The sequence below is a fragment of the Sitophilus oryzae genome, unplaced genomic scaffold, assembly GCF_002938485.1.
Source record: "Sitophilus oryzae breed Bouriz unplaced genomic scaffold, Soryzae_2.0 scaffold_801_pilon_pilon, whole genome shotgun sequence".
Classification (NCBI taxonomy): Eukaryota; Metazoa; Arthropoda; class Insecta; order Coleoptera; family Curculionidae; genus Sitophilus; species Sitophilus oryzae.
This window is the reverse complement of record NW_022147419.1, coordinates 477,184-500,069: the sequence shown is the minus strand read 5'-3', so window position 1 is coordinate 500,069 and position 22,886 is coordinate 477,184. Positions and strand designations below refer to the sequence as shown.

At 37.6% G+C, this 22,886-nt stretch overlaps 1 protein-coding gene across 1 annotated transcript in view; it reads left to right on the top strand.

Moving 5' to 3' along the window:
- Positions 1-22,886, top strand: part of LOC115888530 — a 239,032-nt gene that overhangs the window by 77,748 nt on the left and 138,398 nt on the right. The window contains 12 exon segments of the mRNA XM_030908278.1: positions 2-1,724; positions 1,782-2,070; positions 2,127-2,470; positions 2,538-2,753; positions 11,920-12,530; positions 14,526-14,600; positions 14,895-15,145; positions 15,202-15,913; positions 15,968-17,408; positions 17,571-21,628; positions 21,688-21,861; positions 22,041-22,151. Coding sequence (XP_030764138.1) covers positions 2-1,724; positions 1,782-2,070; positions 2,127-2,470; positions 2,538-2,753; positions 11,920-12,530; positions 14,526-14,600; positions 14,895-15,145; positions 15,202-15,913; positions 15,968-17,408; positions 17,571-21,628; positions 21,688-21,861; positions 22,041-22,151 — 10,005 coding nt within the window.

The window sequence follows — 22,886 nt, the reverse complement described above, 5'->3', positions numbered from 1 at the left end:
TTCAGATATCAACTTACACAAAAGCGTTTTACAGCAACTTCAAGAAAAGATTTCTCATATCTCAGATTCAGATGCTGACAATAAACTTAAAGATAATTTACAGAATGTCAACAAGTTACTAAATGACGTTAATAAAAGAATACAGCTTTCAGAGGGTTATGTAAGTAATCATGAAGCCTTTAACCAAGCTATAGAAAAATGTCATGATTGGCTAGCTGCCCTCACAGCAGAAGCGACGCTTCTTGTGGACGAATCATCTAGCGAACCGATGGACAGTAAATTGACTATAGTCGAAAATCTTCTTGCTCAAAAAGAAGAAGGTGATAAAATTATTGAGTCTTGTAGGGCTCAGTTAGAAAGTGTTTTATTAGAGACCGCACCAGAAGGACACCCACCTTTAATTAACAGTTTTCAAGATCAACAAACATCGTGGAACCTTTTCTTGGAACTATGTACCGACGCGAAAGAGAAACTCAACATTATTTCCAACCAATACGCCGAAGTGGGTCGCTTAATGGACAACCTAGACACTTGGCTAAAGTCGAAAGAAAATCAAGTTAAAGATCAAAGTTTGAAAAACACAGAAGAAACTAAGAGAGCGCATTTAGAGAAATTGAAGAGCTTAGAACAAGAAATTTTGAATAAAGAGCCCGAATTTGCCAACTTTATTGATGCGATCAAAGATGTCGAAACAGACACTAGAGCATCTCAGTTAAGTGCTCGCTACCATTCACTGAAAAACTCTATAAAAGAAAACATAAGCCGCTATGAAGGTTTTGTTAAAGATCATACGGATTTCAACAAAGAGTACAAGGAGTTTTTGAATTGGCTATCTGATAAAGAAGAGGAGCTTCAAGAACTCTGTCACATAGTTGGAGATTTAAATGTACTGCAAAAACGTCAGAACGAAGTCCGAAACCTTCTTGATGAAAAGAACAAAAAAAGCATTGAATTTGAGAATTTAATTGATAAGGGTGAGAAACTTTACGTTCATACATCTCCGGATGGAAGAGAAATTATTAGGCAACAGTTAAGAAACATTAGAACTATTTGGGATACTTTAGGCGACGATGTACAAACAGCTACAAACAAATTAGACCAATGCATATTGCAATTTTCTGATTTTACTGCAACTCAGGAACAATTAACCAAATGGTTAAAAGATGTGGAAAAAGGTATGAAGCAACATACTGAACTGAAATCAACTCTCCAAGAGAAAAGAGCACAACTCCAAAATCACAAAATAATGCATCAGGAAATTATGTCCCATCAACAACTAGTTGAAACTGTTTGTAACCGTGCACAACAGTTAGTAGATCAAACTCAAGATAAGTCATTAAACGTGTATTTACAATCTATTAAACAGTTATTCCATAACATCGTAGCAAAATCGGAAGAGCTACTGAAGAATTTAGAAGAATGTGTTGAAAGGCATCAAGCATATAACCAACAAGTCGATGCGTTCAAGAACTGGATAGCTCAGCAAAACGAAAAGTTGCATCATTATGATGATGAAAGTGGAGATAAAACTGAACTTAACAAACGAATAGAAAGTTTGAAGCAACTAAAAACTCTCAGTGAACAAGAAGGAATAAAATTGTTGGAGGGTCTTAAAAACTCTTTAATTGTGGTAGGAAAAAGTACTGCTCCTAAAGGCGTTGAACTTCTAAAAGCTGAATTAATCGAGAATCAAGGGTTGCTTCAACAACATTTAGTAGAAATTGGTGAGTTAACCTTTTAAAATTCGGAACATTGTTATTAATTTTAATTGCTATTTTTAGATTCGTTGATTAACAAACAGGAAACAGCTACCAGCAAATGGAATGACTATGAAAATATATTAGAGGATCTGAATCAATGGATTCAAGAGAAGGAATCAGTTTTCAGAAACCAAACTTTACAAGCTACGTTACCTGAAAAGGAAATTCAACTTGTTAAGTATCAAAAAGAACGTGCTGAAGTTGAAGCAAAAGAAAAAGAAATCGATCAATTTGTCGATAGAACTCATGCTCTTCTGAATTCGAGTGGTGTGCAGAAGATCAAGCCCGTGATATCACAATTTAGTGTCAGGTATCAGAGGAAAATTTTTAAAAATAATTAAGAACTAATAATGTTATTTTTTACAGATACCAAAACTTACATGCGTTAACCAAAGACGTTATAACTCGTTGGCAAAGTATCATAGATGACCACCAAAAGTACCAACAGAAACTAGAAGATACCCTAACCTGGCTACAGCCTTTGGAAGATCAATTGGCTGTATTACAGAGAGGCGATCTTGCTGACAGTCCACAAGCTGTTTCTCAGCGAATGCAAATATTGTTATCTGAAAAAGAACAAGGTGATCATAAAATTAACAACCTAACATTGACTGGTGAAAGAATATTGCCGGATACAGCCATGAACGGAAGAGAAATTATTCGTAATGAAATTAAAGATGCTAGAGAGAGATGGGAAAAGTTAGCCGAAGGTAAAATAAATTAAACACTTAAAAGGTATGATTGTAAGTTACTAAGATATAATAATAATTTACTTAGGTATAACAAACCAGCAAAAACTTCAAGAAGCTCAAACGTTGCAACTTTCGAGTTACCAGGAAATGTTACAACAAACGCTGGCTTGGTTAGACTCAATGGAAAAGCAAGTGAAGCTAGATACTACGTCATGGACCTCAATACAAGATATTAGAGGAAAATTATTGAAACAAAAGACCGCTTTGCAAGAAATTCTGCCTCACAAGCGAGTTATCGAAGGTAAGTTTTATTTAACTTAAAAATGCTATACAAGTTTATGTTCAAAATTTTTAAATATGCATAAAATTTCCATTTTAAAAATACAGTATAGAATGATCATAATCATAAATAATTTTTATGAGAAATTCTAGATTCTTCGAACTATAATAAAAATCAAAGCTTGATTTACCATAAAAATTTTCAATCGTCTAATAATGTAAAATTTTTCAGAGAATTATTTTCAATATGCAGGGTGTTTCCAAACAAATTTTAGAAAAAAACTTTTTTAAAAACAAGCTTTTATTTAATAATACACTAAAAAGGAAAAAATAAACTTTTTCTTTAAAACTTCTATTACGAACTTATATCTTCATTACACAATTTTAATATTATATAAAAGCTTGTCGCAAGATTTGGGTGAACAATTGCACTCATAAAAATCTGGTACGACAACTTTATATTGTAATTCCTGGTCTAGTGGTCTATCATAACACAAACTTTGAAAATGAAACAGGGTAGATACAGGTTTTAGTTAATTTACTTGTTTATCGATGTAGAGAAATCCCGCGACAAGCTTTTATATAATATTAAAATTGTGTAATGAAGTTATAAGCTCATAATAAAAGTTTTAAAGAAAAAGTTTATTTTTTTCTTTTTTGTGTATTATTGAATAAAAGTTTGTCTTTAAAAAAGTTTTTTTCTAAAATTTATTTTCTACTTTTTAGTTATGCTGGTTTCTCAGTGCCACACACTTAAACTCAATTTTTTTTTCCTTCTTATTGTATTGTATTTGACTAAGAGTGGGTCCCAAGGGGGACCCTCCACTGAGGCCGCGAGGGCCTATTGTGGCTCAGTTTCTACAAGCTCTAATTTACAAGAGCGTCAAAGTTGATCCTCAAGATCCAGCCTCTTAATATAGGCCGTTATGTCTGAGGGCGATATGTCTCCTAGGTCTGATAGGTCTAGCATGGGTTTGCCAAACATCTCAAACCTGGTCCTGCTCCCAGCGGGGCAGGTACACATAACGTGCTTCATTGTTTCATCATCTTCCATACAGAGTCGGCATTCGGCGTCTTCCACCAGTCCGTCCTCTGCAGGTGAGATCTCAGCCGGCAGTGGCCCGTACACACTGCAGTGAGCACACGCGTTCCATTCCTACCGGCCTTTAGGAGTTCTCCTGTTCTATGTTTGGATGGCCCTGCTAGATTTTCTTGGCATGCTCCATTCCGGGACTGTCATTCCAGTCTCGGAATGTCTCACCCTAACCCATTCACAGAGCCTGTCTCTTGCGAGATTTTTGGGAACGCTAAGTGTCGGTTCTGGTCCCACGAATGGCGCGCCTGCACCAATTTTGGCGAGGGAATCAGCACGTTCATTTCCTCTAGGCCGACATGTCCCGGTATCCATATTAGCGACACTTTGTTCCTATTCCCAGTATATTGAGTAGTTTCTTACAATGAAGAATCGTCATAGACGTGCTTTTCGTTGCCTCAAGTGCTTTCAGCGCAGCTTGACTATCCGAAAATATGCATATTGTTTTCCCGGTGTATTGTTGTTCTACCAGCAGTTGCACACAGGTTTCAATAGCATATAGCTCAGCTTGAAAGATCGTGATGTGTTTTCCAAGACTGTGGTAGATCTCAGTCTTTGGACTGCTGCAGTAAATTCCTGCGCTAGATCCTTTTTCGTTTTTGGATCCGTCCGTGTACCAACACATTTCCGCATGTAATAAGCCGTTTCCCGGCTTATCCCATTCGTCCCTATTCGGAAACAGGACGTTGTAGGTGCGCGTCAAGAGTTGGACTGGTGGTGTAAGATCCGAGATCATTCCCATAATCTCATCCGACTGTAGTTCTTCTATTAGCGGTTTTGTATGAACATAATTGTTCCTTGGCTTCCTCGTTCTATATTTAGAAACCTATATGTAGCCCATCTCGCCTCTCTTTCCAAAAGAATTTGAAGAGGAGGTAGATCGAGTAGGGTTTCCATAGCCTTTGACGGCGTGGAATGGAAGGCACCAGTCACCGCTAAGCATGCTTGTCGTTGTAGTTTCGACAATTTATTCTTTGCCGTTGTTTGGTTGGCTTTCTGCCACCAGGTAACTGCATCATACGTGATAATAGGTCTGATGGCCGTCACGTATAGCCAGTACATATTTTTGGGGTTTAATCCCCAGTTTCTACCACAAATTCGGCGGCATGCCCATAGAGCATAGCAAGCCTTTTTTGATGTTTTTTCCAGATGAGAGGTCCAGCTAAGTTTTTTGTCCAGGTTTAATCCCAGATACTTAACTTCCTCCGCAAACGGAATTGTCTCACCAAGAAGAATGGGCGGTTTCAGTTTGTCTGTTTTCCTTCTTCTGGTGAATGGTATGATCACGGTTTTCTGTGGGTTTACACTTAATTGTTCCAGTGTGCACCAGCCGTGAATTGCATCTAGGATTTCCTGTATTTTTGAGGAGATGTCCTCCTCTTTGTGTCCTTTTACTAGGATCACCAGGTCGTCCGCATATGCCTGTGCTTCAACCTCGTATGCATCGATGATTGCCATCAGGTCGTCCGCTAACAGGGTCCACAGAAGAGGAGAGAGAACTCCTCCTTGCGGGCATCCCCTGCCCGGAACAAACCTAACGGACTCACCACTGAGCGAGGTCGTTGCTACTCGATTTTTGAGCATTTGCTCAATCCATTCAGTTATGGTAGCTTCGACTCCTCGTGCTTTCACAGCGCCTAGGAGCGATTGAGGGGTGACATTGTTGAATGCTCCCTCAATATCTAGGAATATCCCTACCGCAATTTCTTTGCGATCAAAGGTACTCTTAATTTCCCCTACCAAATTGTTGAGGGCCAGTTCTGTTGATTTTCCCTGTTGATAAGCATATTGTCGGACATTCAGGGGATTAGACGTAAGAATCCTCCCCCTAATGTGTCCATCCAATATCTTCTCCAGAGTCTTCAGCAGAAATGATGTAAGGCTTATTGGTCGATATGAGCCAGGTTGTAGGTTTTGTTTCCCCACTTTCGGTATGTATACCACCTTTGCTCTCGTCCAGTCAGCTGGCAGGTGTGACCATGCCAGACTTGCCCTAAAAATTCTTAATAAGCGAGGGACGATAATGTTCTCAGCCTTCTGCAATAAGGCCGGAAACACTCCGTCCTCTCCTGGGGATTTGAATGGGTCGAAACTTTCGATCGCCCCTTTAGTCTCCCTATAGGTGATTACTTTCTTCGCTATCTCCCAATCCTCTTTTTTGGGCCGGTTTTTACGACGCATGAGTATCGGGGGGGGTAGCTCTTCATCACCTAGTATCAAGCAGCCTGGGAAGTGTTTTTGGGCCAAAATCTGTAGCGTTTCTTTCCTGGACTCTGTGAAATTACCGTCGGGGCGCTGTATCGTCCCTAGCTCATTCACTGGTTCTTTTGAGAGAATCTTGTGAATTCTGGTGCTTTGAGGTAGATCGACCAGACTCCCACAGAACCTTCTCCAGGACTCTCTCTTCGCCCGTCTTATTTCCTTATTGTACTCCGCCAACGTCGCACGATAAGTTTCCCAGTTACCTGACACTTTAGCGCGGTTAAAAAGCTGCCGCACTTCTTTTCTTCTTTTTGTAGTTTGTTGTTCCACCAAGAGGACTTTCTATTATCCTTCTTTGTTTTAAGTGGACAGTTTTCACTATAAACCGTTATAATTGCACATCGCAGTTGCTCCGCTGCAATCTCGATCTCGTCGCGATCTCTCACTTTTGCAATTGTGGGTTCCAGCAGATGCACGAGTGAGCGGTTGTATCCTTCCCAATCTGTGCACTTAGGATCCCTATATTGCAGGAGAGTGCTTTCACCTACGCTTATTTCAAACTGTATGTGTCTATGATCCGAGCACGATGGCTCAGATGATACCCACCAATTGGATATCCTATTGCTCAAGTAATTAGAGCTGACCGTAATGTCTAAAACCTCTTTCCTGTTACAAGTAACAAAGGTTGGTTCGGAGCCTATGTTATTAACTACTAACCCTTCACCTATTAAGTAATTAAGAATTAACTCACCTCTGAAGTTGGTGTCCGTGCTTCCCCATGCCTCGTTGTGGCCGTTGGCGTCGCATCCTATCACCAGCTGTAGGTTTTTCCTCTTGCAGAAGGAGATTAGTTCTCTCACTTTCTTTGGAGGAGGTAAATCCGCTGTCTTGTCTCCCGGGAAATATGCTGAGCAGGCAATGAACTCCACTCCCCCTCCGCTCCTCCCCGCTGGGATCTTGATATGTACCGCCACCACATCCTGACAGCAGAACCTATAAAGGTTAAAAGAGTGCACGCTCTTTTTTACTAAAATGCATGCCCTAGGTCTGGTTACTCCAGGGGCGGTAATTAGCCTACCCTCTGCGTCCCCAAGGCCACATACGCGGCCTGAGTTAACCCAGGGTTCTTGAATGAAGGCGAGATGCACGTCCTCCTTCTTGAACCTTCTGCCAAGGACGTTAGAGGCGGCCTTGGCATGTTGCAGGTTAATTTGTATACATTTGACTGCTGCAGCCATCCCTGCAGTAGTCAAATTTAGGTTTTGCTCCCACCGTCAGGGGGTCTACGTCCCCTTTTGGTGGGAAACCTACATTCGTTCCGCCTGCCTTTCCGGGTGGGTTTGTTCCCACTCGAGTTGCCAGGCTTCCCCGAGGCTCCAGAGGGTTTAGCTTTAGACCCTTTCATGGCCGGGTTTTTCCGTGCCACTACTTTGCCTCCAGCTCTCTCCCTCTGGGTGTTGCCAGACCTCGTGGCGTCAGTCGTCACCCGAGAGGCTGTAGGATGGTCCCCACCATCTCCCGAGACTGACGCCCTGGTCTGCTCCGTATTGGTTTCATTTTCCTTATCTCTGGGTCGGAAGGTAATCTGCCCAAACCCAAAGTAGGCCCTGAATCCGTTGCGGCGAAGGAGATCCATGGATCTCTCATCAACCGCAAAGGTCCAGGTTTGTCCCGGCCCTGCATCACTCTGGTGGAGGATTCTCCACTCCTGAGTTAGCAGGCTAAGATTCATTCTTCTAAGTCTGTTCAGCACAACATCCCCTCTGAGCCGTTCTCCAGGCTCATCATCGGGAATGTAGGCCGTACAGACATGAGGCTTGGGTATATCCCGCCCCCTTACTGCCCTGAGTTCCATGCCCTGCCATGGCGAAAGGTCGTTGACCATCCTTTCTAACCACGCAGCGCTGGTCTCGTCGGCACAGATTACAAGCAGCCATCCAGGCCGAATCGAGCAGCCTTGGAAGCGTACCTGTAGTCCTTCCTCTGTGCTTGCGTCCACGGCCTTCATAATGGCACGTTTCAACAACAAGAGTTGCTCGGTGGATAGGCTGTTCTCTGGGTGGTTAGGTCGGATTACTCCAACCCTTATTTCCCCAGCGGCTTCCACGTAGCTTCTTGCGCCCTCCCTACAAGGCTTCTTAGCGCTCTGTTCAGGCGTGCTTGCATCCGAGCGGATGCGCTTGCTAGCATTAGGAGCACCAGTGTGAGGTTTATTCTCCTCCGGGTTGATTTGTCTCTTCCCGGAAGAGGTACCCCCACTTATCTGTGCCCTTTGTTTCTCCGCTTGTCGCTGCAGAATCGTCTGCAGAGCGGTCTCATAGGGCATTCCGCCCTTGAGAAGTCTTGAGAGGAGCTTTCTTGTCGCCCCTGCAAACCTTTTCTTTTCCAGGGATAATTTCTCCAATTGCTTGGAGACCCCGAAAGGAGGTTCACCTTCTGCCTTCTCAGGCGAGGGGGATCTGGGCCCCTCTGTTTCCTGATCCGGCTGAGGTGAGTTGTTTGGGGTAGGAATAGTCCCACGCTCCTTAGTTTCCTCCTCCTTAGGAGAAGGATCGGGACGGTTTGATCCATCCTCGTCATTGGGTTTTTTGCTTTCTTGGTCCATATAATGATCCCACGAGTAGCAGGGGAAAGAAACGACCATCACGGCAGAGCCCCGCAATACCGTGACTAGGCATTTATGAGCTGGGAGGTCGCCCGGTATCCCAGGTTAGTCGCTAGTGGTCGGGTTTCCCCCCGACCATCCATCCCTTTGGCGCGCACTATACCGTAGGATTTGGGGGTTTTTATAGTGGTACCTCATCCACGCGGCTCAGACAGTAAAGCCAAAGCCCCATGTCTCTCCTAAGAGAGACTTACGGTATGACGGACGTTAAGTCCCGTAGGAGGTCCCGTCCGGCATCGTTTTTATGTCTTGATGCAGTTCCCTGGCCACGACACTACAGCCAGGGACAAGACATTGAGATGCTCCTTAGACCTAGCCAGAGCGCAAGAGGGGTCCCCTCCGGTGCCTTGGCCGGGAGCTTCCCCACCAACGTCAAGGTCTCGCATCTCGTAGGGGAAGTTTTCCTTCTTATGGGCAACCTAATAATATGTATATCGAGTTTCATTAAAATAGGAGAACTTAAAAAAAAACGACAGCTGTCAAATTTGACAGTTCAAATCTGAGACAAATAAAATGAAAACCGACTATAGGGTAGGGGGCATCCAATACATCGATTTTTTAAAAACATTTTTTTTTATCAAAATCGGACAACTGAAATTTTTTTGACAGCTTAAATTTTTTTTCTTTCATTTTAGCCCATGGCCATCCTATATATCGATTTTTATCAAAATCGGGCAACTTTGAAATTTTTTTGACAGCTGTCAAATTTGACAGCTCAATTTTTTTCTTTCGTTTTAGTCCATGGCCATCCTACATATCAATTTTTATCAAAATCGGACAACTTTGAAATTGTTTTGACAGCTGTCAAATTTGACAGCTCAATTTTCTTTTTCTTTCATTTTAGCCCATGGCCATCCTTATTTCGATTTTTATCAAAATCTGTTGACTTTGAAATTTTGACATGTCATTAAACTGTCATTTTTTCAAGATGGCCGCCCATATATTTTTTTTCCATATATATCTTTATATGTATATACCCACGGAAAATTGGAACAATTTCCGTTGCACGTCATCAATTACACCATGCGTCATCCTTTGGAGATTGCTGGTGGTCGTATTATGATGTGCAACGGAAGTTATTTTAATTTCCCAATTTCAGCCTGATCCATTCATAAATGGAATTTTAAAAAATCAAAAACCTCGAAAATGCCGCCATTTTGGGCGCCATTTTGACAGCTGTCAAAAATTCGGGTCATGCAAAGGGTCATGCTTTGCAAAAAAATGTATTGTCATCGGGACTGAACCTACATGCCAAATTTCAATTTCCTACAATAAAAGGAAGTGGTTCTAATTTAGCTTACCAGATTTGCCTCGAACAAACCATACATACATATGTAGATAGTTACATAGATAGTTACATACAAAGCAAGTTAAATAAAAGCTTATAAAAACATGTTCCATCTCTCGTGTGGAGATTCCCCATGTAAAAATAAGATTTATTTTTCATATCAACATAGGCCCAATTCTGCTTTGTTTCGTAGCTACAGGGGGTTCCTTTTTTTCGATTTAATATAATTTTTTCCAAGTGCTTTTAGAGATTGGAATTAAATTTTGATGGTAAAAGTTACTATAAGTGTTACATAATTTAATGCTAAAAAAGTGTCGACAGCTTCACCAGTGAGGTGCATATGGGTTATCACTGGAATTTAAAAAAAACATATGCGCCATTGACTTTTTTCCTCTTGTTAGCAAAACTGTGTAATGCCGATTGATAGTTGTATCATGATATTTTGTCAATTTCGATCTCCTTCACGAGATAAACGCAATCTTATTAATCACAATTAATAAAATTAAAATAAAATTAACAAACTATTTATTTTATCTATTTTTTATTAAAAATTACAACTCAGATGTTCAGTGTTTCAGGCAGTTCAATCACGGCAAATCCAACTAAAAAATTTATGTTTTATTATATATATATAAAAAAAGTTATTTAAGTTAAGACCTATTTTTTTAAAGTTTTAACATCCTGTAACTTTAAAACTATACATTTCCGCACCTATGTTTATAGGAACTTTTTTCATATTTTTTGATGAGAAATCAATGAGTACTTATTTAACACTTTGACTAGTTAATACATTAATTTTTTTAAAGATTTCTATTTGCTATTAGATTTGGATTAAGGCAAAATATCAAGAGAGCTTATAATCGGCCGTTAAACAGTCTACACAAATTTGCGAACAAGATAAAAGATGTCAGTGGTGCACGTTTTTTTTTAGAAAAATATTCTAGTAATAACCCATATGCATGTCCCTGGTGCATATGTCGGTATTTTTTTATCATTAAAATATGTATAGCACTTCTAGTAACTTTTACCCTCAAAATTTCATTCGAATCGGTAAAAGCACTTGAAAGAAAATTATAATAAATGGAAAAATATTAGGACTTTATGAAAAATTAATATTATTTTTACGTGAAGAATCTTCGCACACGAGATAGCACATGTTTTTTCAAACACCCTGCATGAATTGCCCTGTATTTAATCATAAATAAACAAATTTTGTATCAAACATTAATGTTACGTTAAGTATTATCTGTGGTATTATGGATAACAAAACCAATATATTTTATATTTTGAAATTAAAACACTTAGTTGCTTCATCTTTTATTTTACTGATATACCTTTGTAAATACAAACAAACTAAATATATACGACTTTGCGACAGTCTTTTTACACAAAATTTTCGTTTCGGTAGGGAAATAGACAGTTTGATATCTTTAAAATATGAATTTCATGGTATTATCTACTGAATTAAAGGATATCGTCCCATTGCTGCCAAGTCACTAACTTACTTTTTATTACTTCCGAGAAAAATGCGTCTAAAGATGAATTGCATTGCATAAAGATGTTATAGTTAGTAACTATTCGGTATTAAAATAAAACATAAAAGCTAGAAATCATAGTTAATGACTTTTGCAATCGATTCTCCGCTTCAAAACATAGTTAGTGATTGAATTTGGTTGTTCGGAAAAATGTTAGTTAGTGACTTTTGGCATCAATAGGACGATATTTAGTATTCCATTTAAAGAACTACAAATTTAGTGTAAATATAAGTTTTAATCATATTCCTGTATATAAAAAAATGTAATTTGGTTCAACTGTATATAGTTCATCCAATGAAAAAGTATATAAGCGTTCTCGAGTTCATGTAGGATTCTTTCGCTGGACAAACTATACACAGTACATTTACTATTTATTGAATCTATATATTGTTAATTTTCTTCTAGGAATAAACGAAAAAGCAGCATCGTTGATTAAGCTAACTAGCAATAAAGAAAAAGCCGATGGTATAGAAAACAACGTCAAATCTATAAACGATAGATACGAAAACCTACTGAGTGTCTCGCAAAATAACATTAAACAACTCGAAAACGGTTTGGAGTCCTACCAACAGTTCTATGACTTGTTGAAAGCCCAACAGGACTACCAAAAACAACTGTGGGACACTCTAAACTGTTACGTTGACTATACCGGAAACAAACCCATCATAGAACAGAGACTAGGCAAAGTTACTGGAATAGAAGAGAATTTGCCCGAAAGCAACATCAAATTAAGAGAGTTGGAAAACTATATCGAAAATAAAATATCAATTTTGCCCGCAAGAGCTCAAGAAACGATGCAAAGGGATGTTGCGAACCTCAAAGCCGATCAAGACAAATTCTACGCAACCCTGGTCGACGTAAAATCGTCACTAGAAAATAAACTTAAACAGTGGAACGATTACGAGAGTGCTATGGAGAGATTGTTGGCGTTTTTGAAGGACGCTGAAAATGATTTGAAAAATTACTCGTCGAAATCTACTGCTGAAGAAAAACAAGAACAACTGGAGAAGTATCAGGTAATAAAAATCTATCGATTTTTTATTATGATAGAAAAGTAGGTATTTTAAATTGAATATATTCTGTATAGTCGAATAAAAACGACATCAGAGTAAGCGCAGAAATTATATTTTAGTTCGATCTTTTCTTGATTTGAAGGTGTATGATTTCAGATGGGGGTTGAAAGCTTTGATGTTACAACAGCAAAATATAAGACTAATTCACTAAATACACTGCAATTCGCTAACTATGTTAGTATTATCATGAGATCGTTATAGGTTTTCACTCGCTTGGTTAATTTTGTCAAGCTTCGTTACTACCAACCGAGCGCCTATACCGGGTGCGTCTTAAAAGTGGGCCACCCTTATAGCTTTTTTATTTTTTTTACTTAAAAAACGAGATTTGGTGTGTTAGTATATGACATAAATTAGGATTGATTGACGTATTCAATTGTTTTTGGTCGCTTCCTATTTCACCGGAAATTACTACAACTTTCGATTTTTAAATGGCACCCTCTGGCTGTGTTAAGAACACTGTTTTTAAATAAAGGAGCCTTGGAAAAATAGATATGATCGTTTAATGTTTTTCGTGTCTTGTCCTGGCCGGTTAAAAAAATGCCTATTTTTAATCATACCTCAATTTTTTGAAATGGAAGAAGGGTGGCTTATTAGCATATTGTTTGGAAAACGAATTTTTTACGAATAATTTGGTGCCACACACTTATTGGTATTTAACTTCAAATTGTCGTTATGAACCGCATGTTACAATTTCAAGTAAACCATATGCAAAAATGTCAGAGTGTCATTTTCTATTGAATAAAGCAAAAAAAATACCGAGAGTGTCATTTAAAAATTAAAAGTTGTAGTCATTTCCGGTAAAACAGGAAGTGACCAAAAACAATTGAATACGTCAATTAATCCTAATTTATGTCATATACTAACATACCAAATCTGTTTTTTTATCTAAAAAAGTAAAATATATAAGGGTGAGCCACTTTTGAGATGTACCCGGTATAATCATAACGTTTGAAGAGATATAGGTCCCTTTTATTGTTGAACTTTTGGATTTTTTATAGCATATATACCGTGTGGTTCAAAAAAAACGTAAAAGACGGCTTGGGAACGAGAGAGGTCATAAAACGCTTAATTTGGAGATATTAGTTTAGTTTTAATCATCTGCTAATGGAAATTCTTAAAAATATATTTAAATGTAAAGTGTTTTCGTGTATTGTTGCAAATTAGTGTTTTATTTTGTTGGTGTATGATTTGTCATATTAATCAAAATTTTTATCTCTTTTAAGTAGAAATAAAGTTAAGTAAAAAAATTGTTGTTGGCTTTTTTGTAATTTTTTTTTTAATTGTTCTTTTAAATGCTGTTATAATGTACGTACTTATGTATGGTAGAATAAGGGGAAGTTGAAAGAGTGCAAATACAAAATTGTAGATTAGAAAAATCAAAAATACTCTAAATACAGACCGTAATACATAATTCTTTACAGAACACACTTGTGTTCAGTGTCTAGGTATATTTTGTTCCAGTTTCAGTGTTACCATATTCGATGTCAAACGCTGAAACAAAAATATGCTCCCGTAATTTCTTCCTATAATTTTCTGTAAAGTTCTTTACAGTGACAATATACAGAGAGATACAATATATAGTCTCTCTAACGAGAGAATATTTGACAGTTACTATTGTCTATCATTTTCATTCGAAAGTAAGTTGTATTTTCTAAAAATTTTTGGATATCGTCTCTTCTCTCGGTTTACAGAATTTATATAGTTTCCAAATACAACACAAGTATTTAGAACCTATTAATATATTTTGTACCACACTATTAATGTTTAACAAAGGACTGAAATAATCAATTATCACTTGTTACCGTCAATGTCAATTGTTTCAATCATTGAGTAGAATATACCCTGAAATATTATTTCTAGATTTACTCTGACATCGTCTTTATTACCGTCACACTATACAGTAATAAAAAGTAATTATAAAAATGATATTTTCTACAGATTTTATTAAAATCAGTCGATTCTTGTACCCAAGAGCTCAAGGAGTTCATTCGTATAGGAGATCATCTGGAGCAAGTAAGAACGAACCACATTTATATCTTTCTTCTGTTTCTTCTTTTATTATCTTCTGTTATTCACATTCTAAGGATAAGGGGCTTTATCTCATCATTACTTATACTTACGTCTATCACTTCTTTATTTTTGATGGTGGTCCTATGTTCTATGTTACACTGTGTATTGTTCTTCACATGTTTTTTCTTCCTTCAACAGCTTTTAGGTGGTGGCTTCAAACACTATCTTCTTGTTTCGGTGGCCTTCAAAACGTTTATAATGTAATTGAAGATTTTTAAACCTATTTTTTTATTTTAGGCTCTTCTTACTAGTTTACGACAAAACGAAACTGATTTTGATAATATATCTGATAATTCTACTGAACTGATTCAAAGCAGCGGTGATACCAGAATTTCGATCAATATTCAGCAAATTACATCAAGATTCCAATCGGTTCAAATCACCGCAAAGGAGATAGTTAAGAAATGCGAACAAGCATTGGCCGATCACAAAACTTACAATGATAAGTACAGGCAGTGTGCTGATTGGATATCTGCCGCCAGGACGAGGTAACTTGATTAATATTTTATATATAAATATATTTTTAATTGTTCTTAATGTTTAGGTTTGATTTGAGCGCTGAAAATATGAAGAATGGCGCACAAAATGTTCTCGTTGATCAGGCAAAAGTCCTTGAAGAACTTTTGTCCCAAAAAACCAGCGCATCTTTACTTCTGAATAATACAGTGGAGTTAGGTGAAAAAATATACCCTACCACTTCACCAGAAGGGCGAGAAATAATTTCAACTCAACTGGAAGAATTGCAACAGGCTTTTGAAACACTTTATGACGAGATTAGTTTGACAGATCGTGATTTGAAATCGAAATTGGACACATGGTCTGAATTCGACAACAGTTTACAAAACATTCAGCGCTGGTTTAAAGAAATTGACAAATTATTACCTCAGGACATTGAACTTAAAGCTACCTTGGATGAGAAGAAAAATCAACTGCAGGTCTATCGCAATCTACTGCACGATGTTTTGGCGCATCAACAAGATATAGTTGATTTGCGTGACAAAGTTGAGAATCTGCCAGAGAGAAATAGTCATATCGAAAGCAATATAGATGCGGTTTCAGAACAACACGCCAAAGTGTTAAAACGTGGGCAAAACTTCGTGGAAAGATACGAGAAAATAGTTAGCGATCATCAAAAATACGACAAAGCAGTTCAAGAAGCTAGTGAATGGACGGAAGCACGTGAAACCACTGTTAATTTATGGAGCGATACCAATTTAGAACGAGTATCTTTATTATCTAACTTGGAGAAACTTCAGGTAACTTAAATTATATCTTAATAAGAAAAGTTAACTAAATATTCTTTTTTACAGAAACTTGCATCCTCGTTACCAGAAGAAGAAACCAGAATTTTGGCAATTAAAACTTTAGGAGACGACGTAATACCTAACACTATAGACCACGGCCAATCTGCTATTCGAGCTCAAATTGAAACATCTCAACAAGAATGGGCTACACTTACGTCATCTGTTAACAATGCTATTGCCCAGCTTCAATCAAAATTACAAAACTGGTCAGAATACGAACGTTTGAAAGACGAATGCGTGGCATGGCTAAGAAAAACAGATAACAAATTACACTCGATAGACCTTAAAGCTACAGCTGATGAGAAGGAACGACAGTTAGGGTCTCTGAAAAACTTACAAGGAGAAATTAAAGCTAAGGAACTGGAAATTGATCAAGTTACTGAAAAACTACAACAACTCAACAAAGGACTGACAAACAGGCCATCGCAAATATCCGAATTAGGAGTTAAGTATCAACAAATCTGTCAAAAAGTTAAAGAGCTTACGTCCCGCTGGCAACAACATGTTAGCACACATCATCATTTTAACAGCGAGGTAGACCAGTGCCAGAGTTGGTTAGACGACCTCAACAAAAAATTGTCATATTGCGCAAACGTCAATACAGCTTCGCAGAAGGAACTTGAAGAGAAACTTCAAACTATCCAAGATCTTATTCTAAATAAAGAGGAAGGGTTTGCAACAATTCAGAAACTAGTCGAATTGGCTCAGACTGTTTTGGCTAATACTGCACCACAAGGTCACGATGCTATCAATCATACTTTAGCAAACCTACAAAGTGAATGGTCGAATATAGCCACGTCTATGATCGAGACAAAGTCCATCATTGAAGATGCTTTGAGAAAATGGACCGGACTTTTGGAAGAAATCAAAGCACTTGATAAAAAGATTGAGTATCTGGAAGCCCAATACAATGAATTGTCAGAGTTACAAGCCACAGCTTCCGAGAAGAAGACTCAGCTTGATAGAATAAAACTATTAGAAGAAAAAGTCCGATGTGAGAAAATAGAGGTTGACGCTCTGAAAGCTCAAGCTGCTGAAGTCCTGAAAAGTAAACAAGCTGAAAAAGGTGCGATCGAAGCCCAACAAATGTTAGAACGATTTGACGATATATTCCAGAAGATTCAAAAACTACTCCACCAAAGGGATCAGCATTATAAAGACCATAAAGCCTACAAAGAAGCTTACGAGGAGGTTCAAGTTTGGATGACGAGAGCTCAGGAAAAAGTGCCTCAGTTGAAGCAGAGGCCTTTAGGAGATAAGTTATCGATTGAGATGTTCTCGGGGCCTTTGGATCATTTGCTCAATAAACAAGCGCAAGGGGAGGTTTTGTTGGAGAATTTGGAACACACTGCGCAAGTTGTTATTCCGAACACAAGCTCACCGGGACAAGAAGCTATCAAGAATGAAATTAGAGCTTTGAGGGAAAGTTTCGAAAGATTATTCAAAGGTATGTGTATAATATAATATATTTATGCATCATCAGGTGTAAGTTCAACTTAATAATTGTTTATTTTATAATATATTTGAATGATATTTTATTACTAATAGAAAATGTAGTTTGATAAGCACGGTAGAATAATTACATATTTCTCTTTACGTTTTTTTTCAGATCTTAAGCAACAACGCGAACAACTTGAAGTTGTTTTAGTTCACTGGCGTGACTACAAAGACGAATACGAGAAGATATCCGATTGGCTTCAACAGATCTCCATTTTGATTAAAAACCAGAAGATTGCACTGTCATCAAACTTGGAGGAAAAACAAAAACAAGTAAAGGACGTTCAAGATATCCTAAAGAAACTTGTCGATGGAAAAGGCCAAATTGAGAAGCTGAACGACTCTGCCAAAATTCTTCTTAAATCTCCGTTAGAGACCCACGTTAATAATCAGCTTCAACAGCTAAACTCACGTTACCAGACCGAACTTAGTGTTGCAAAAGACGTACTGAAAAAAGTTGAAACAAACTACGAACAACATAAAGAATATGCAGGAAATCTAGAAAAAGCAAGGAATTGGATTGATAAGGCTCGAGATACAATTACGAATTGTTCAGAGGCTATATCCAATAGCAGCAAGGAAACGATGCAGCAAAACTTGAACGAAATTCAAGATCTTATCAGCAAGAGAGAAGAAGGTCAGAATTTGGTACACGCTACAGTGAATTGTGGTGAAAAAGTGATAAGAAACACTCGTTCTGATGGTAGAGAAGCCATTAGTAAAGAGATAAAAGAAGTTCAAAGCGATTGGGAAAGAATAGTTAAGAAAATGTCTACGGTGAAGGTAAATCTCGAAACAGCTTTACTCCAATGGGCGGATTACGACAGCTCATACAACCAACTACAACAGTGGATTACTGAACGCGAAGCAAAACTTCAACAAGTCACTGAACCCAAATCGACGAAAACCAAGAAAAGTCAAACTGGACTTAGTGCCTTACCCATTGGTGAAAGAAAAGCCACTCTCCGCGAAACCGGGAGCATTGTTCAAGATATTGTTTCGTTTGAGCCAATGATCCAATCAGTTGCCTCCAAAGCAGAAGACTTAAAACAAGCAGCTCCTGCATCTGAGATTTCTAGCAAATACGAGACTTTATCTAAACAAGCTCAGGAATTATACGCCAAACAAAAAGCTACGGTCGAACAGCATCAAGCATTTATAGATGCAGGAAATGAATTTGTCCAGTGGATTCGTCTGGCCAAGGAGAAACTAGGAAAGTGTTCGGAACCTACCGGCGACAAAGAATCCTTAGGCAGTAAGTTATCTCAAGTTAAAGTTCTGCACAACGAACTTCCAACTGGACAGAAGAAATTAGAAAACGCCTTGGAAGAAAGCGAAAAAGCTTGTCAAGTAGCCGATGAAATCGATAGAGAGATTATCGAGGAAGAAGTTGCTTTGTTACAAGAAGAATTCGACAGCTATGTAGAGCAGCTAAATGGAATAAAGAACTTACTAGAAACTGGAATAGTTAAATGGACGGAATACGAAGAACAATTCCAAGATGCATTGGAATGGTTGACGCAACAAGAGAAGTTGGTCCAATCGTATAACAAACTTCAAGATAGCTTAGAAGCCAAGCGAGCTGTACTGGAACAATTCCAATTACACCTCCAAACCTTATTTGACTGGCAGTCTGAATTAGACAGACTTAACATGAAAGCTCAGTTATTACTAGAAACCTGTGCCGATTCTCGTGTTAGTAATGCAATTATGCAACTTTCCACCAAATATAACGCAATATTATCTATGGCCAAGGAAATTATGCGTAGGTTAGAACTCTATTATCAAGAACACCAACAACACAGCGCCCTTTACCAAGAATGTCAAGACTGGATAGATAGAACAAGGGATAAACTTAACAGCTGTGTAGAAATACCGAATAGTTTATCAGAAATTAATAATAAGCTTCAAGTTGTAAAGAACATTAGGACATCAATCGAACAAGGTCAAAATAAATTACGTTATATCAACGAACTGAAAGAACGGGTCATTATGAATACGGAACAGTCTGGAGTAGCTAAAATCCAGGAAGATACAGAAAACCTCAAAACCGATATGGAAAAACTAATTAACGATGTTCAAGAAATCAAAAACAAACTTCAGACTAGAGCCAATCAACTTGAGGAAGCTCAGAAACTTCTCGGTCAGTTCTTGGATTGGTTAAAAGACCAAGAGAACCAAATCCAATTTGAAGATCAGTTCTTTAATGAACTCCCCGAAAAGAAAGCCACGCTTGAAAAATATAAGCAAGTTCAAAAAGAGATCGGTACTCACAACGCGCTCTTGGAAAAATTGAAAGCGACGGCTAAAGAAAACAATAGCATTCCTGAAGATGAGATTGAGAGAGTGGTGAAAAGATTTGAAGATTTGAAAGACAAACTAAACAAAACTGTATCAGATTTGGAGATTCAAGTGGAAGAGCACGAACAATATAAAACATCGTATAATAAAGCTATAGATTGGATCAGAAAACTTCAACTGGAAGTCCAAGCTTGCTCAAATCTTCAGGACGAATTACCACAGATTATCGAGAAGGAAACCAAAATTGAACAAATATTTAATACTTTATCAGAGTGTGATGATTTGGTAAATAAGGTTATTAAAATGAGCATCAACGTCATGAAAACTACTGGCGATGAGGGTAAAGATATTATAAGAGAAGAAATCGAACAACTCAACACTGACTGGGAAGGACTTCAGTACATTTGCAATGAAATAAGAAAATCTCTAGCTAAATGCAAAGACGCCTGGAAAGATTTTAAGGCAAATTGCGATGCAACCGATAAGAATATCGCACAGTTCCAAAAGAGTGTGGAAGAAGAACAAAAGCTTGAAAACAAACGACCAGAAGATCTGGATAGGTGCAAAAACTTACTTGCTCAAATCGAAGGATTAAAACCCGATTTAGAGAATCTAGCTGACTCCTGTGAATTACTCATGGAACTCAGTGCAGTGGGTTGGGTACGAGACAAGACCGTTCAATTACAATCAGCTTACACTAACTTATTGACAGATGCACAGAGTTTGGTATCTAAGGTCGAAAAGAATTTATCTGATCACACGGACTTTATCAAAGCAAGAGACGAATTAGAAAACTGGTTAAACTCCAAGCACGCTGTTGTACAAGATTCTATAGTAATCGGCAGTGAAGCAGAAATGAGAAATAAATTGGGAGTTGTCCAGGATGTTATAGCAAACTTAGACGAAGGACAAAAATTGCTATCTTCACTTCAAGAAGCGTTTTCTAAGGTCATAAACACTGCTACTTCGGAAAAACAGAATGAACTACGTGACACCATGACAACATTGAGAAATAGTTGGGACCAACTCAACATGGACCTTAAATCTATCGAAACGCAGCTTAAAGGTGGATTGTCGCGATGGGACGAATATAATGATACTAAGAAGAAATTAGAAAAGTGGTTAACAGGTGTCGAAAAAACTGTCCGTGCACAACCTAACACAAAAGGAGAATTAAGCGAAATAAAGATATTTTTAGAAAGATACAAGAACTTACATGACGAGATTTTGAAGAAGCAGGAAGATTTGAATCGTCTGAGCAATGAGGCAAAAGAACTGAACAATTGGTCTAAGAATACTGAGGTTATAGATCAAGTCCAACAACTGGAGACACGATTTGAGAATGTTAAATCCTCATGTAAGTCTTTACAAGATTCAATTGAGCAGGAACTGGAAGACTACAATATATATCAGCAAAAATTGCAAGAAACTGAAAAGTGGCTGTTGCAAGTATCCTTCCAACTCATGGCACATAATTCTCTTTACATCACAAACAGAGAACAGACTGAAGAACAAATTACCCAGCACGAAATACTCTTGCAAGAAATTCAAAAATACCAATCTGTAATCGATGATGTAAAGGATAAAGGGCAAAAACAGATTAATAAGTACGTTACCACAGCCCCTACAGTAAGGAATACTATCGAGAAGCAACTAAATAACGTACAAGATAGCTACAATTCTTTGTTACAAACTGCCTTACAAATCAAGAACAGACTCGATGATTCCCTGGCTAAATTCAAGCAATACGAAGATACGTTGGAGAGCATCATGGAGAATCTGGATGAATATGAACCTATCGTAAATGATGAATTAGATAAATCCATTGAAAATCTCAAAGAAGCAAATGAGTCTTTAGAAACTGCAAAGGTAAATGGTGTATGTTTCTTGTAAGAACTTTTCCTGTAAGTTGTTTTTTTTTATTTCAGACTCTTCATAGTAAGTTACAAACAGAGAAATCTAGATTAGCATTAGCAGTACAAGCTTGTGAAGCCGCCACAGCTTCCATAAGCAGACCCAGCAGTCCAAGAGATAGTGTTCCACCTCCAATTAACATTAAAGAGTTAGAATGCAGAGCAAGACTAGAAGACTTAATCGATCAGGTATGTAAAATATTTTTTATATAATTTTAATTTTAGTTTTGCAGTTTGTTTAACAGTTTAAATGCACTTTATTGTGATTTGTTGTTAGTTTTTTTTTAATAATAGCTAATAGCACCTGCAATGCTTGTAATAAATTTTTATTTTATTAATATTTTGCACTGCAAATTGCTTTTACATAGACGCACAAGGAGTCGGCAACTTCAGAAGAATCTGATATCAGGTTGAAATTGCTTTTGGATCAACTTGTGAGCAAAAATTTTGTTTCTAAATTGGATACCCAGATCGAAAAGGTGAGTAACTTTGGAAACAAAAATAGTCCCACATTATTTTATTATTACGAATTATAAATGAAGCTATTTATACAGGGTGCTACAAATTTGAGGGACGAGCATTGGTATCTCGGAAACCGTAATAGATACGTTGGTTAAATTGGGGCAGAGTTGCAATATGGGATGTCAGCCAACATGATTCAAAAATTCAAGGATTGCTGAGTTATTTGAAAAAAAAAACGATTTTTTTTGGAAAAAGAACGATTTTCTTTTTTCCTGTCGTTACTTTAGAAAATCGAAAAACGTTAGGCTAAACCTTGGCCCAAAGACGATTTATTTCCCATTTAAATTACATGGGAATTTGCCACTTTGTGTAAATATTTTTTTTTCTCTCGATTTTGTTCTCTAGTAGCCAACGTAGAAAAACGTTAGGCTAAACCTTGGCCCAAAGACGATTTATTTCCCATTTAAATTACATGGGAATTTGCCACTTTGTGTAAATATTTTTTTACTCTCGATTTTGTTCTCTTGTAGCCATGACAATTACACATTCTTATACAGAATTGAACGCTCTACAAAAAAAGTCTCTTACAATTTTGCGATAAACCTACTCCTTCAAAAGTTATTCACGGTTAAATTTAACCACTCTGCAAATTCCTAGATTATTCAACTTTTTTGACAAACTTATGATTATTTTTGAAAAATTTAATCTATTACTCTAAAAATATACAATTCTGATGGTGCTAAGGTTGGGAA